Source organism: Schistocerca cancellata, chromosome 4 (assembly GCF_023864275.1).
Source record: "Schistocerca cancellata isolate TAMUIC-IGC-003103 chromosome 4, iqSchCanc2.1, whole genome shotgun sequence".
Classification (NCBI taxonomy): domain Eukaryota; kingdom Metazoa; phylum Arthropoda; class Insecta; order Orthoptera; family Acrididae; genus Schistocerca; species Schistocerca cancellata.
Genome location: NC_064629.1, coordinates 645024637 through 645042244, shown reverse-complemented (window position 1 = coordinate 645042244; position 17608 = coordinate 645024637). Strand labels below are relative to the sequence as shown.

Genomic DNA, 17608 nt, shown 5'->3' with positions numbered 1-17608 from the left:
AATGAATACAGTCAGTCTGTTATTACTTACTGTTTTTTCGCTACTTTATTTGCTGGCACAATGACAGTTCTATCCATAGTGGAAGCTCTATGAACACTTGGTATTTCTTTAAGACCTAAAAATGCAAATATGGTTGTGTTTTATATGGCTTTCCTTGTAAATACTGAACTCAGAGGAACTGCTCATTGGCTTTTTAACTTTCAATAATAACCTAGCTTTTGCACTGGTCATGTGAACACTACTGTTAAATGTAAGTGCATATTGGATCTGCGAAATATTCCATCATCTAATAATGTAAACTGTGGATAAAGGCAGTCTATACAAATGTTTTAGCTGGTTAGGAGTTTATATCGAGTTTTAGGGATTTTCATTGAGAGCCAGGTCATATTAAGAAGTGGAACCCCTGCAACAACAAACAACACGTTTCATTACCATAGTACCAATTATTCAGAACTACAAAACCGAGGTGCACACATTTATCTGATCCTGGAATATCTCTGAAAGATCGCTGTGTCCCTAGAAAGACACAGCCCTGCAGAAAATACATACCTTCCACTCTCGTCACTTAAAAATTAATTCTATAAATGTTTTTCTGGCAGATACCAGCTACTTAAATATAATTGAATAATAACAAACATCAACTTTATCCAGAGTTCACTCAATAACTTTATTGTGAATGAAACTGTCTAATAAATGCGGGAAAAAAAGACTTGAAAGATAACGTCTTTAAATATAACTGCTGCTCTTACGTTTAAATTGCCTCACTGGAGCTACCATTCAGATCGGAAAAGAACTTCTGCAGACTGCCGTCCACTTTTCTCGACAACGAATGAAAGTAGTGTCAGTACGATTTCCTAAGCTCTGACAAACTGGAATCAGAAGTTCGCGTAAAATATTGGTGTTCCAGTCTGACAGACCTAATACGACTACGTTTCCTATATCCATTTGTTACGCACGAAGTAAGACAGAAATTATGAAGCGATATTTGGTGTTGTCGAACTCTAGGCCGTCAGTGAGTGAGACGCTCACAGGCTGGAGATGCGGACTTCCGGCTGCTGGCTGGTGGGGGACGTGGCGGGGGAGGCACTGGGCGAGGCGGTGCCTCCCACTTCCGAGCCCGGGTATGAGGCTGGCAGGTTCACCACCACCGAAGCCGTCATCGTCGACGAGGTGGTCGAGTTGGGCTTGCTGGCCGACACGAGTGAGGCGGCCGCTCCGGCAGCGCAGCCGCCCTGGTTGAGGCTGGCGCGCGACGACAGGCGGTCCGGCGTCGGCTCGCTCGGCGGCGACCGGTTGGGCTGCATGCGGATCTGGATGTCGTTCAGCTCCTCTTCGTGCGCCGCCGACTCCGGCGTCGCCCCGCGCTGGTGCTTCTGCAAACAGCAGTGAGTCTGCATAATAGCTGTCCAAGAATGAAACCAATTTAACATCACATTCGAATAGGTAGCAAAGTGAACCCTCACAAATGTAAAAACCAAATTAGGTGACCTTAGTGAACGATGGTGGATTAATACTAATACTTATACTAGATATACAACTACAACAACTACTACAACTACTGCCACCACCACCACCATCACCATCACCACTACTACTACTTCTATTACTACTACTACTGCTAATACTATTGTTACCACTAACAATATATTAATCATGATGATGACGATGGATGATGACAATATTAATAATAATAATAATTACAATATATGTATGCATCATTTGTGTTCTTTCTTTGTGCTTACATGTGTGAGTGTGGAAGTATGGGAGCACATTATTAATATTCATTTTGAGCTTAAAGCTAACTTTTGCTACATGTTCACCTTCAAATGAGTATGTTTAGGAAATAGGATTCTGCTTTGAACAAACAAAATTTTGTTCTCTTCAACTCACACATGTATTGTTGAAGTGTCAGTATCATTTTTTATTTTTTATACTTTGCTAAATTTTTAGGCTTAAATCACATACATGTATAAAAACTGCTGTATATACTGTGTTTCTTTTTGCGTGTGTGTGTGTGTGTGTGTGTGTGTGTGTGTGTGTGTGTGTGTGTGTGTGCATCTCCTAAACTGCTGTATCGATTTCAATCAAGCTTGGTACACACACTACGTATTGTCTGGGAAGAAGCACTGCACTGGTAAGAATCGCCTAGCGCTCATTGGGGTCAGGGTGAGGGTGAAAAGGGTTGGTAACTCCTGATATATAGGGCGCCCTGCACGACAAACATGTTATGTTGGTAGAAGGGTAAGGATAGCTCTAGTGGACAGGGCGGGTAAAGTCGCCACTGTGTTTTATTCTCTTATAGGTGCTGCAGTGTATGCAGAGCATTTAAAACTATACTGCCAGGACAAAATGCGACACCCTTAAAAATGGTGCTCAGTGACACCAGGGTATAATATGTGCATACTGGGGGGTTGTAGTGTTACTGATTCATGTGTCAAAGTCATCAGCGATCAAATGGTGCTCAGAAGGCCTGTCTGTGAACCCTCTGTTTTGACTCTGCAAACCGTAACTGTACTGGATTTAGTAGTGAACAGTGCTTGCAATACTCATTGTAGGGTACAACCATGCCCTATCGATGGGTACATATTCCCATTAAACACTTCAGTCATTTGAATGTGGTCGTGTTATAGACCTGCGAGGTACTGGATGGATGTATTGGTTAACTATTACAGGTGCTTGGTATTTTGTATCAGCAGTGTGTCGCTACTTTCAAGAATGGTCTGTCGAACATTCTCACACCTGTAAAACAGGATCAGAACGTCCACGTAGTACAGACCCACGTCAAGGACGAAGCACTGTGAAAGCAGCGGCTGCCGACAGACCATCATCCACGGAACAGATCTGGGTACATATCGCACTTGCTATGTCATCAAGGACCATTGGGAATCGTCTGCTTGCAGCATGATTAGGGACACGTGTGCCTCTGTTCAATCTGCAACTGACACCTTGACACCATCAATAGTGACTACTTTGATGTCGTGAAAGAACTGACTGGAGAGTGGAATGGTGCTCTGTTGTCTTCAGTGACGAGAGTAGGTTCTGTCTGTTTTCAACAGGACCATGTTCGTCCACATAGGGCTGCAGCGACGCAACGTGCTCTTTGTGGTACACAATAACTGCTCTGGGCAGGTAGATCACCAGATCTCTCGCGCGATTGAATCTGTATAGTACATGAGCGGGAACTTACTTGTTCTTCAGGGCCTGCAAGAACCTTTGCCGAACTGCAGACAAAGGCGCAAGATGCTTGGAACAATCTGTCGGAGGATGCTATTCTTCACCTTCATAATCGTTTGCATGCGAGAACACACGCCTATGTTGTCGCCAGAGGAGAGTACACTATGTAATGATACGACTATTTGGGCACCATTTCCTGTGAAATGTGTGTTTCATTAGGTCTGGATTTGTTATCGTGTCCTCCTACAATGATGACCTACTTGTCACATCATTTGTCAATAAATTGACTTTATCCTTCACGATGCTGCATTTTTTTCTGGCAGTGTAGTCAAAGAGACTTCTTTGGTTTTTCAAGGGAGTATTCGTTTGCAGTGAAATATTTTCTGTTTCCTCTGAGTGTGATATGAGGAAAGTGTCATTTATTTGTAAGTATCAAAAAATACATGTATTGTGACGGTTAACTACTACAATGCTGGTAAAACGTTGTATTTTAGCGTTCGCAACCATTTGTTTATGAATCACCTGAGTTAGGTAATTTCGCATTTAGATAACATTTAGCGCAATGGCGTCAAGTCAGACATTGTGGGCACTTTGTCCCAAAATATAGTTCGTAATGTATTTATCTTGTTTCAACACAACGGAACTGATAGTAGGAAAAGAGTATTTCATAAAACATGTTTACTAAGGCATTTGTATATTAACAACTTGGTAAAAAGCTATGTTCTCTTATTCAAGGTGTATGTTAAGGTGTCACAAAATTATTTAAAAAAAACACTATAGAAATCATGGAATTTCCAAGTTATGCAATCAGCACTGGATGCTGTTAGGAAAGAAACGATATTGTTTGATAAAGCAGCCAAAATATTCCGTGGCGAAGAAACGCACTTAATATCGGAGTTCTTAAAAAAAGGAGAAAGAAACGTGATGCCACTGAAGACAAGAAGCCACATGGGAACACCTAAAGTGTATTCAACCAAGAGCGAAAGGAAGAACTCCTTAACCATATTTTTGATATGGAACGAAGATATAAAGCTATGTAAGTAACTGATTTACGCCACGTGACATTTCAGCTTCCTGAGCGGAGTAATCTACAACACACATTCAACGAGGAGAAAAAAATTAGTAGGCTAGAATTTAGTGATACAGTTTAGGAAGAAACATCCAAACATAATAGTTTGATAACCAGATTCGACTTCAATGGCCAGAGCACAGGGCTTTAATAAAGCTAATATGCAAATGTTTTTCAGCATTCTGGAAGAAATGCAAGAGAAACCCTTTCACCTTGCTCGTAGAATCTACATTGTTCATGAAACCGGTGCATACCAGATTAGTCTATTTTTTCACGTATGTGCAGGTGATGAAAATGGATTATGCATAAAGGGGAAGTGAGTGGCAATGACAGTAATGTAGGCCCATTCGCCACTGATGTAAATGAAATAGCGATACAGCCATCATGTTTTGTAATAAGTCCAAGAGACATCATACCTTTGCCAAAATTAAAATTACGCCAATAACAAAAAAGAAGAAAAGTCATGGAAAGGGGAATAATAATGTCGGACCCATACAATACTGAATAGTTTGAACATATGTGGAAGAGTGATAAGTAGATCACTGACAGAAGACGGAAGTCAACAGAAATCGAAGAAAAGACTAAAAGGTACAAATCTGGTAAAATTAAAAATAAGAAAGCAAGGACGCAACAAGGAAAGGATCCAGTGAAGTGCAAAAAGCCGCTTTTTTGAGAATACAGTGAAGCCAATAACACTGAATGTATTGTATCGAAACCTTCTCTGAAACTGGATTAAATGCTCCAACTGCGAGCACTGAACTCGTGAAGAACGCGCTGCTTGTGACGAGGAAGACATGTTTATGTGAAGATATTGTATTACTACTTGACTTTTGAAGCTAATTTTACTTTGAACATACCAAATGTGCTACTGTGTCATCCTGAAACCGAAAATTTGTTAACATTTCTCATAATTTGGTAAGTTATTGATATGTTAAAATAGTTTTGTACAGATTTCAATATATTGTATTCTGTAACTGTGTATATTCTTCATTACATAATCTTTTGATATTCACAGTATCCCAAAATCTTCATCTGAGTCTTCTCTAGTCCTGACCACTTTGTCCAACCTACCAGGCAAAGTGGCCATTTTGCAGACTTTCACTTAAGCTCACTTTTATAGTGCAAAAGCAAGATTTTAATAATAATACAATTGCTTTATAGATACAGAATTTGGGTATATTTCATAAACTTACGCATGATATAAGGTCAGAGAGAAACAAAATTTTCCGTAGGGTGGCCACTTCACCCAGATTTCCCCTATCGTATTGTGCTCCACCGGGTATGTGTGCAAATGGACGTGGTTAAGCAGATAGAAACAGAAGGAGGAGAAGATTAGTGAGAAAAGAAAGGAGGAGAGGGACAAATAGAGACGGGAGTAGAAAATGGACAGAGAGAGAGAGGGAGCGAGAGAGAGAGAGCGAGAGAGAGAGAGAGAGAGGGGGAGGGGGGAGGAGGAGGAACTAGTCAGGCAGAGAGGAGGGAGGGGGAAATGGGGAGAGAGAGGGGGAGGATGAATGGACATAGAGATGAGGAGGAGGAGAAGGAGATGGATAGCGAGAGGGGGGAAAAGAAGATAGCTAGACAGAGAAGAGGGATGGGGATATTGAAAGAGATAGGGGGAAGTGAAGATGGAGAGAGAGGAGGGGGAGAAGGAGAAGGAGGAGGAAGAGATGAACAGAGAGTGGAAGCAGGAGGAAGGGTGGACGGAGACAGGTGGAGGAGCTACACAAGTATCAGTATCTGCTTTATTAAGATAAATATTTTGTTAAAATATTATGAATACAGTAACCATAATCCCAGAACTGTGTATCTAGACATACAATTTTTTTCTGTTATTCGATTGAAAGTATGCTGCCTGACAAAAATGTGAAGCACCCAGAAGACAAGGGCGGATGTCAATTTAACGTCGTAAAAGAACAAATGATAAGAGTTGCGTTTTTCTGAGATAGGTAGAACGGCCAACAGAGTGCACTAATGTTGATGTTAGCCGGCTTGGTAGAGCATAAAAGAGAGGTGAACAGCGTCAGATGTTGGATCACTCTGAAGAACATGGAGATGCGGCGTATGCATGTGAATTGGAAAGGGGCTTCATCGTGGGTCTCTATTTGACCAGCTGATTGATGGTGCATTATCCAAATTTGTGGAGTATTCGGATATAGCCCAATGCTCGATTGTATAGGAACGTGAGGATAGGCATAACCGCCAGGGTATCAATCAACCACGTCTGACCAGCACAAGAGAGGATTGCAATGTTATGCACCAAACACATCGTTATACTGCGACGTCTGCTCCTACTATCCGAGAATAAATTGTGGACTTCCTGCATCATTCTATGACACCCTCTACCATTGGTTGGAGACTGGCCGGACTCGCCAGCTACAGTCCCAGGAGAAGTCTACTGTTAACATCACAACACAAACAGCTGAGTTAGGAATGATTCCGTGACTGGGAGGCAAAGACTGCTGATCAATGGCGTCGTATTGTGTTCGGCGTTGAATCATTGTTCTGCACCGCTCCGAATGACCATTATCCGGGAACATGATGGCCACGTGGAGAGAGGTCGCTTTCTTCCAATGTTTCGGAGAGGCCCAGCTCTGGTAATCCTGACGTCTTGGTCTGGGGAGCCATCAGGTATAACTTCAGTTCCAGCTGGCAGTAATTGAGGGAATTTGGACGGGACAATGGTACGTCACAGACATCGTGCGTCCTCGTGTGTTTCCCCTCAAGCGACAATATCGTGGTGCCATTTTTCAACAGGCCAATACTCGTCCACACGTGACACCTATCTGTATGAACTGCCTGCGTGTTGTTGTTGAAGTGCAGTGGCCAGAAAACTGCCCTGATCCGTCCCCGATGGAACATGATTCTGACCAGCTCAAAAGTCAACTACGTTCCAGTGAAAGTATCCAGGATAACAGATGTGGGCCAGCTTGTCTCAGAAGAGGGTACAGCAGCTTTATGACACCCTTCCCAAACAAGCCACTGCATGCATCCATGCCATGGGAACTACACTCCTGGAAATGGAAAAAAGAACACATTGACACCGGTGTGTCAGACCCACCATACTTGCTCCGGACACTGCGAGAGGGCTGTACAAGCAATGATCACACGCACGGCACAGCGGACACACCAGGAACCGCGGTGTTGGCCGTCGAATGGCGCTACCTGCGCAGCATTTGTGCACCGCCGCCGTCAGTGTCAGCCAGTTTGCCGTGGCATACGGAGCTCCATCGCAGTCTTTAACACTGGTAGCATGCCGCGACAGCGTGGACGTGAACCGTATGTGCAGTTGACGGACTTTGAGCGAGGGCGTATAGTGGGCATGCGGGAGGCCGGGTGGACGTACCGCCGAATTGCTCAACACGTGGGGCGTGAGGTCTCCACAGTATATCGATGTTGTCGCCAGTGGAAGGTGCACGTGCCCGTCGACCTGGGACCGGACCGCAGCGACGCACGGATGCACGCCAAGACCGTAGGATCCTACGCAGTGCCGTAGGGGACCGCACCGCCACTTCCCAGCAAATTAGGGACACTGTTGCTCCAGGGGTATCGGCGAGGACCATTCGCAACCGTCTCCATGAAGCTGGGCTACGGTCCCGCACACCGTTAGGCCGTCTTCCGCTCACGCCCCAACATCGTGCAGCCCGCCTCCAGTGGTGTCGCGACAGGCGTGAATGGAGGGACGAATGGAGACGTGTCGTCTTCAGCGATGAGAGTCGCTTCTGCCTTGGTGCCAATGATGGTCGTATGCGTGTTTGGCGCCGTGCAGGTGAGCACCACAATCAGGACTGCATACGACCGAGGCACACAGGGCCAACACCCGGCATCATGGTGTGGGGAGCGATCTCCTACACTGGCCGTACACCACTGGTGATCGTCGAGTGGACACTGAATAGTGCACGGTACATCCAAACCGTCATCGAACCCGTCGTTCTACCATTCCTAGACCGGCAAGGGAACTTGCTGTTCCAACAGGACAATGCACGTCCGCATGTATCCCGTGCCACCCAACGTGCTCTAGAAGGTGTAAGTCAACTACCCTGGCCAGCAAGATCTCCGGATCTGTCTCCCATTGAGCATGTTTGGGACTGGATGAAGCGTCGTCTCACGTGGTATGCACGTCCAGCACGAACGCTGGTCCAACTGAGGCGCCAGGTAGAAATGGCATGGCAAGCCGTTCCACAGGACTACATCCAGCATCTCTACGATCGTCTCCATGGGAGAATAGCAGCCTGCATTGCTGCGAAAGGTGGATATACACTGTACTAGTGCCGACATTGTGCATGCTCTGTTGCCTGTGTCTATGTGCCTGTGGTTCTGTCAGTGTGATCATGTGACGTATCTGACCCCAGGAATGTGTCAATAAAGTTTCCCCTTCCTGGGACAATGAATTCACGGTGTTCTTATTTCAATTTCCAGGAGTGTATAACGTCATACTGATAAGTCGACTCAAACTGTCAAGTTATTTGTAAATGTGATTCGATTTTTCAGTCCCTGAAATAAAATCACATATCCTATCATACAGTGAAATTTCATGTCATTTCCTTCTCTCTTTCTGGGTGCTTCACTTTTTTTTCTTAGGCGGTATAAAATGAACCTAGTAATGATTGTGATACTTCAACGAAATATGTATGAATGCAAAAGAACAAATTTGTATTGTTCAAGGTAGAATTATGGTTCTTAAACATGTTTACCTAATAATTGCCTGATCTGCAAGGACGATGAAGGCTGTGGCTTTCAGAAGAGTAGGTCAGTCCCTCCAGATGATTGTGCATAGAGTGACATGGTGTCAAAGGTTAGGAAATGTTGGTAATCCGCTAGTGGAAACTAAAGTCCAGAAATGAGAAGAAGTTTCTCAAAATAATTCTGATATACTTGTGTCAGAAACAGAGACATATGTATAAAGTTTTTCGCGGCATCCGTTGTAAGCACTGTAAGATGGCACAATGTTTAAAGTAATGGACACGTGTTTGGAATGACTCGTCTGCCCATCATCATTTAGCTTTTCAGCAGATTCCCTAAATACATTAATGTGAAAACTGGGACGGTTCAATGGGAAAGTATACAATCGATGTTCTCCCTCATCCCTGCTCAATTCCAGTGTGGTCCCCATCCCTAGTAACTTCATCGTCGACAGGACGTTGCGCTCTATCTTCCTTTTCTTCTTTTTTTGCAAATAAATACTTTTGTTTTATAAGCCGTGAAATTATTTATAACTTTATAAGATGTTTGTCTTTCGGAAACAGTCCCCATTGTTGTCGTTAGGAAGAACAATCACTTAGGGAAGTAATTGGACGAAGCGGCTCCTACGGTAGAAATGCTTTTCGTCATTCCTCTGTTTTTTTCCATTTAGGCGGAAGAACTGGCTAGATATCACCTGATTAACTGCACAACATCCGAAAATGAGGCACAGGAGAAAAGTCTTTCCGTGCGAGTGGATACTAGCAAGACTTATCGAAAATACTGTGTTTAGTACTAAGTCAGCACAAAAATTGTACGATCCATTTCTCCTCAAAGAACTAACTGTTTCTACGAACATTTGCCTGTACATACTTGAGCAATGCCTGAGGATACAGCTTGATACGTGTCCTACCGATTACATCTTTCAGGGAAGTGGAACACACCGACGATGGGGTACGGAGGTTTGCACACTGTTAAATCAACACCTTCCACAACGCTGGAAATGACGACTCTGTGCTCTGCTCGTGCCACCTACATCTTCGGTCTTGCCATCGATGGATTTCTTTTAATGGTGTTGTGTGGAACGTCTTGTGTGTGTGCATCCTTAGCCGTAATCAATTCTTAAACTCAAAATATGCACTTTCAATGCTCTCACGTAAAAATACATTAGAATATATTGCGTGAACTGAGATGTCGGATGTTTTTACCGGCCACCCGGTTTCGGTGTGACGGTTTTAGAGTCGTTGAAAGAGTCTACGGTCAAACCATGCTATATCAGTTGGAGGCGACTTTAACCTACCGAGTATAAACTGGGTTACAGGCAAAACAGTCTTGCGAAGTTCTTTTGAACACGTTTTTAAAAAAAATGGTTCAAATGGCTTTAAGCACTATGGGACTACAGACGATGTATATCATGCATGCGCGATGTTGACTGTTAGTGTCAACAAGTGGAACTAAATGGTTCAAATGGCTCTGAGCTCAATGGGATTTAACATCTGAGGTCATCAGTCCCCTAGAACTTAGAACTACTTAAACTTAACCAACCTAAGGACATCATACACATCCATACCCGAGGTAGAATTCAAACCTGCGACCGTAGCAGCAGCGCGGTTCTCGGCTGAAGCGCCTGCAACCGCTCGGCCACAGCAGCGGCCACAAGTTGTCAGAAAACTGTTTTGAGCAGCTAGTTCGGCACCCTACATGCAATGGAAATATCTAAGACCTTGCAGCTACAAAAAGGCCGGACCTAATCGATAGCGTCGTTATAGAGACTGAGATTAGTAACCAAGGTGTCATAGCGAATTAGGTTATGAAAATTAATACATCAATCAAGAAGGTCAGGAACGTATTTCTGCTAGAAAGAGCAGTTGTTAGCATCCCACCTAGGCAATGAATTGACATCACCCAGTTCCAATACGATGTGCTTAGAGGAGCTATGGACAAAGTTTAAGCAGATTATAAATCATACTCTGGAGAAGTATGTGCCAAGTAAGTAGATTAAGGACGCTAAAGACCTACCGTGGTTTAACAACGAAATTCGAAAAATGAAGAGGAAGCAAAAGCTGTTGCACTTTCGATCCGAAAGAGAATGCACAAATAACGACAGGCAAAAGCTAACAGAAATTCGTGCATCTGTATAAAGATCGATGTGCAAAGCTCACAACAACTACCACCGTTATACCTTAGCTAGGATCTTGCCGAGAACCCGAGAAAATTCTGGTCCAACGTAAAATCACTAAATGGGTCGAAGGCTTCTATCCAATCTCTCGTTGATCAGTCTGGTGTGGTAGTCGAAAATAGCAAAAATAAACCTAAATTTTATATTTCACGTTTAATAAATTGTTCACGTGTGAGAGTCGTACAGACATACCGTCATCTGACCATTGGACAGATTCCCGTATGAGCGACATAGCAATACGCATCACTGGTGTAGAAAAACAACTGAAAGAGTTGAAAGCAAGTAAGCCGCCAGGTCCCGACGGAATCCCAGCTCTCTTTTAGAAAGATTACTCTAAAGCAGTTGGCCCTTACTTAGCTTGTCTTTATTGCGAATCTCTCGCCCAGCGCAAACTCCCAAACTACTGAGAAAAAGCACATGTCACTCCTGTATATAAGAAGGGAAAAGGACGGACTCTCAAATTACACACCAATATCTTTCACAGCGGTTTCCTGCAGAATCCTTGAACATAGTTTCAGTTCGAATATAATAAATTTATTTGAGATCGAAAATCTTCTGTCCAAAATTAGCATGATTTTAGAAAGCATCGTTCGTGGGAAATTCAGTATGCTCTTTTGTCTCATGATATCCTGCGACCTATGGGTGGAGGCAACTGGCGGATTCCATATTCCCAGACTTCCACAAAGCATTTGAAACGGTGCCACACTGTCGACTGTTAGCGAAGATGCAAGGATACGGTATAGGTTCGTCTGCGAGTGCCCCTCAGAGACAAGAGCATCGTCAGGTGTGTCCCAGGAAAATGGAGCTCTGTTGTTTTCCATATACATAAATAATATCTGGTGGACAGGGTAAGCAGCAGTCTTCGGCTATTTCCTGATGCTGCTGCAGTGTATGGAAAGGTGTCGTTGTTGAGTGAGGGTACAATGAGTAGGAAAAACAAACCCATAGTGTTCGAGTACAGCATTAGTAGTGTGCTGCTTGACACAGTCACGTCGATTAAATATCTAGGCGTAATCTGCAAAGCAACATGAAATGGAATGAGCATGTAAGGATTATGGTGGGGAAGAAGAATGGTCGACTTCGGTTTACTGCGAGAATTTCAGGGAAGTGTGATTCATCTGTAAAGGTGACCGCTTATAGGACACTAGTGTGACCTATTCTTGAATGCTGCTGGAGTGTTTGGCATCCGCACCAGGTCCGATTAAAGGAACACATCAAAGCAATCCAGAGGCGGGCTGCCAGATTATTTACCGGTAGGTTCGAACAACACGCAAGTACTACAGAGATGCTTTGGGAACTCAACTCGGAATTTCTGGAGGAAAGGCGACATTCACTTGAGGCTGACTGCAGAACTATTCTACTGCCGCCAACATATATTTCGCGTAACGACCACGAAGATGAGATTAGAGAGATAAGGGCTCGCATAGAGGCAGGTAGATAGTCATTTTTCCCTCGCTCTGTTTGCGAGTGGAACAGGTAAGGAAATGACTAGTAGAGGTACAGAGTACCTTGCGCCACCCACTATGCGGAGACCTGCGAAGTGTATATGTAGATGAAGATGTAGATGTAGATGTTATCCGTGTGACCAAGGGAAGTGTTCATCTATGAAGTATGTAAGAAATTGACTTTGTGTAGGATTCTCTATAATTCTTTTCGATATATCGCTATACATTAAATAGTTATAGCCCTTTGTAATCGCTATATTCGATTTGAGTTGCCTTGTACACAACTGGGAAAATACGTTATAGGACAGACAGGAGAGAAGCTAAGGGGGCATTTGAGTGTCGCCGTTCGTTGACAAAGGGTCGAATGGTAAAAGCTTTTTCCTCTTTTGGAGTCAAGGAGGTTAAAGGGAACAAGACTACGAGGTCATCAATCCCACCATCCTATATGTACCAAGCAAGAAAGAGTGCTCATAAAGGAGAGACAAAGAAGACAAATCCTGAGTAACCTGATTGTAACCGAGAGTGGATAAAGGCAAGAGAGAGATGCAAGCAGAAATGAGAGAGGGGTTAGAGGGTGAAGGTAGATCAGGAAGCAGCTGGGAGCCCCTGGGACATGTTACGCGATGGGAGACGCACCATCTGCTTCCGAGAGATGTGTTGTCACCCTTCATTACCACAAGAAGAACTAGCGATAAAGGCATGTTGATAAAATGGCAGGAAAGAGAACAACGACGACGAGACAGTAAATCAACGACAGATGTAAAAGAATAAGAAGAATTAAGGAAGTGGGAAGGAAAAAAGCTAAGCCAGATCACTGAGCAAGGACAGCAATGAGCCCACTAGCTCAGGATAGGGGACGGGGCAGCCAACGAGGCCAATCTGGGCCTACCTAAGAAGGAAGAGTAGAAACCATTGTCATGGGTAAAACCAGCTAGCACCAGAGGCAGCGTGTCAGGAAGTTCACCGTTTCGCCATAAGTTGGCCAAATCAGATCAGTCCAGCAGGATAGCAGGATGTGGGGCACCATCAGACAGGCATCACACCAATGGTCAGGTGCATACTCACTGCTCACGCTGTTGGATGCGGCCATGGGTCAGCCAAGTGTGTCCAATGTGAAGCCGATAGAGATCAGTAGATTCCCTGCGAGAAGCATGAAGGGAAGACTACCACATGGTTGTACTCCCCTTCATTGCTCACAGTTTGTTTGGGGAAGCCAGGGTATACCAACCCACGTTCCAAGCCTCCAACAATTCATGGTGTAGAATTAGCTGAAGGTCTGATTCCGGTAACCACATCTCTAAAGTCGGCATCCTGGTAGCCAACTTTGCCAACCGGTCGGTCTTTTAGTTTCTGGGGATCCCAATATGACCTGGGACCCAGCCAAAGGTGATCGACCATCTAACTAGATGGACGTGAGAAAGGAAATCTGGGTAGTCATGACCAATGAGTGTCGAGGACTGCGCTGGTCGATATCCTGAAGACTACTTAGGGAGTCACTGCCGATTAAGAACGTCACGCCGGTGCAGGAACGAACGCGACAGAACTCGAGCAGTGGCCAACACTGCACCTTACATGTGCGTAGGCAAAATTGGTTCCTCTGTCAAACATAGAGCCATCTGTACATTCCACACAAAAAAAAAAAAAAAAAAAAAAAGGTTCAAATGGCTCTGAGCACTATGGGACTTAACATCTGTGGTCATCAGTCCCCTAGAACTTAGAACTACTTAAACCTAACTAACCGAATGACATCACACACATCCATGCCCGAGGCAGGATTCGAACCTGCGACCGTAGCAGTCGCGCGGTTCCGGACTGAGCGCCTAGAACCGCGAGACCACCGCGGCCGGCTACATTCCACAATCAAGTCTGAAAATGTATAAAGGACAGCCAGAAACAAGCAGTGAAAAACCATGGGGTCAATAGAATCATTCAGTCTGAAGGATGGGTCCAGACAGATCTGAGGACAGGATACATGGGAGCATACGCCACTGCTCCCTGACAAGGGGCAACAATGGGGTAAGTTAGAGTTCAGAGCAAAGACACAGCTTGTGAACTGCAACTGTGACTCCAGACCTAAGCCTCTGTTGTAGGAAGTGGATCTGGGCAGGAAAAAGTATACTTAGGTAAGCAGCAAAGGTGTATTACATAGTTGAGCAGCAGTTGTTGGCACCTGATAAGTAGTGGAAGATCACAGCTGATCAGGCTGATCTCAGATCTGCTCTAACAGGCACCCGTCGCAAGTCGGATCCCAGAAGGGTGTACTGAGTCTAGCATCTGCAATGCTAAAGGTGATGCCAAGCCATCTGCCGAACATTTATGGGACATAATCGAGAGGTCAGTTCGTGCACAAATCCTACACCGATAACACTTACGCAATTATGGGCGGCTATAGAAGCAATATGGCTCAATATTTCTGCAGGGGATTTCCAACGACTTGTTGAGTACATGTCACGTCAATTTTCTGCATTACTCCGGAAAAAAGGAGGCCTGGCACGATATTAGGAGGTATCCCAGACTTCTGTCACCTCAGTGTGTTTTTATCTGTTTCATATTTATTTGGAGTGACATCTCGTTAAAATGACGGGAGCTACGAGCAGATCAGTTGCAGTGGATGCGGTACATGGCGGGAAAAACGATGAAGTAACAAAGGCTGCAAATTCAGCGAGCAGAAAGGCTGACCAAAATGTATTATAAATTAAAATCCCCCGCCTCGTGTTTTGGTATGTGTGTGATGGCTACTCTCAGGGACTGCTGTAAATATTTTGATACAGTTTTCACTAATAGATCAGCAGAACTGCGAGGAAGGATTGTTTATATCTATACGTATTAGAAATTAAAGTCAGCTGACACTCTTTTTCTGTCTGTATGTGAAGGTTACTCTCAGAAGCCACTGTACGGATTTTGATACTGATTTCATTAATAGACAGAATGATTCACGAGGAAGGTTTGTGTACATTATTACATATTGTAAACAAATCGTCCAGCCATAGATACTTAATGCTACCCCTGTGAATCCTCGCCAGTCACTAGTATCGTATAAATGTTGGAGTTGCAGTTGATGTGGTATAAAAGAATGATAAAGACTGCTATTGGTAATACTGTATCAATGCTATGTTTCCTCTCTTATGAATTGTTGAAAGTATAATTTTGCATGTAATGAAAGATACTTATTTTCTGAAAATATAAGGCATATGTATTACGATATGTCTCTGCTTTGGTTTACGATAAGGAACCCTAGCACCTCGTCATCTTCCTGAATTCCACCCATATTTATAGTTAACTCACAGGGAATGTGAAGAAAGAAATGGTTCTGCCATTTAATGCCTTATATGAAGCACGCGTAGCGTAAATACGTCATTAGTTTGTGTAGCCTAAGATGGGACTGTTATTCCGTCCACGAAATCGGAATGGCTGTTAAATTTTGACAACATTTTGCCGAAGAACAGTATACAAAATAACAAAAATCTTTGGTTGACTTGCTTTTTATGCAGCTGAGTTCTACTGGCGAAGAGGAGGGGTTGAGGAGGGGGGAGGCACAAAACTGGTGCGATACGAAATGATTTTAATCCCCACAGCTCATAGAGGGCTATTTTTACTAACTAATTAATTATAATAGAGGAGTCTATGTTTATTATGCGTAGGTCTGCCGTTAAGCTGACTAGGTCGCATGAATGTCGTACAACAGGTGGAGAATGACTTTGTTGATCATAAAGTGGGGGATTTTGGAATTATTTCTCTCTTCAGAGTCCCAGCCTAGAGCAGAAGTAGCGCAAAGATATAATCGTTACATGATGTGCACACGAATTAGTCAGTGTTTCGAAGAAAGATTAAATCTTAGAGAGATCGGAGACGTTATCCAGCTCCAGAAACATTTTGCTTCTCAATAAAGCTGTCCCCACTAAACTATTACAATAATAAATTATGTTTCATTTGTCTTAATAGCCAGTTAGTGGTCTAGTTGTCACACTGACGGACAGTTCTTGGTTGCAGCGGCGGTTAGCTCAGTTGGTTTCTGAAAATAGAGAACCACGATCGTACTAATGTACATACTTTCCCTTTCGTTGTCGAATGTTTGAGCGGAGCAAAAATAAGACTTCCTAGAAACTACACAATGGATTTTTGTCTGAATTTTCATAGCCAAACGAAGAATGGGAAATGGACAAAAACTGACAACACTTACCAGCATGAGATCTAGATCTGTAAGAAACAGTTTGATTCCTTGGAAGCAATCAGAATAATTAAGAAAAATTTGGTTATGTGAGGGAAAAACAGACAATAGATTTTTTCCGAATTTTTATATTCAAATAACAAGGGAAAAATTAAATATTTCGCAAACAGCGGCTGCTTGGTATGTAACTGAAGTTCAAAGCCTATCTATTTTTCTCATAAAAAGTTTCACTTCCGTGATATTTAACTGTCGAATAGGCATCCCTCGAATTAAGTACTAAATTTAGGCCATTTAGAAAGCAGACGACGATGGGAAGGCAAACGAGTTCTCGGAAGGTTCATCTCTTCAAAGCCAAGCTATTTCTTTCATGTTAATAAATGAAATAAACATCAAATCACAGCATAAATTTAAATTTATCTACTTTCTTTTAATGCATATATTCTTAATGGTAAAAGAAATCGCAACACCAAGAAGGAGTTGTACGATGTAAACTTGAGAGTGGTGCTAGTAGCGCCACTATGAGGATGCAAATCAGGTTTGCTTTAAAAACACGCCGTATTGAGATTGGACGTGGTGAGTTGATGTTAATGAAGAATGCCTTTAAGGCGACAAACACACCATTGTCAGCACCTCATTGAGTTTGAACGAGGTCGTATAACAAGACTATGAGAAACTAGATGTTCGTTCTGCGATATTGCAGAAAGACTTCGCGGGAATGTAGCCACTGTACATAATTGCTGGCAGCGGTCGCCACGAGAATGTCCGAAGACCAGGCTCCGGACGACCAAGTGACGCTACCGAGAGGGAAGATTATCGGTTTGGCTTATGGTTCTGGTGCATTGTACTGCATCTGCAGCAGCAATCGGACCAGCAGCTGGCACCACAGTGGCACA

The 17608-nt window shown here is 43.6% G+C and overlaps 1 protein-coding gene across 2 annotated transcripts in view; it reads right to left on the bottom strand.

Moving 5' to 3' along the window:
- The window catches only part of LOC126183280 (potassium voltage-gated channel protein Shal), a 1105332-nt gene that overhangs the window by 5073 nt on the left and 1082651 nt on the right, over positions 1-17608 (bottom strand). For both annotated transcript variants that reach the window (XM_049925108.1, XM_049925109.1), the window contains one exon: positions 1-1373. This exon is cut by the window's left edge and continues 5073 nt beyond it. In XM_049925108.1, the coding sequence (XP_049781065.1) occupies positions 1026-1373 (348 nt within the window). In that variant the 3' untranslated portion in view covers positions 1-1025. The remainder of the gene's footprint in view (positions 1374-17608) is intronic.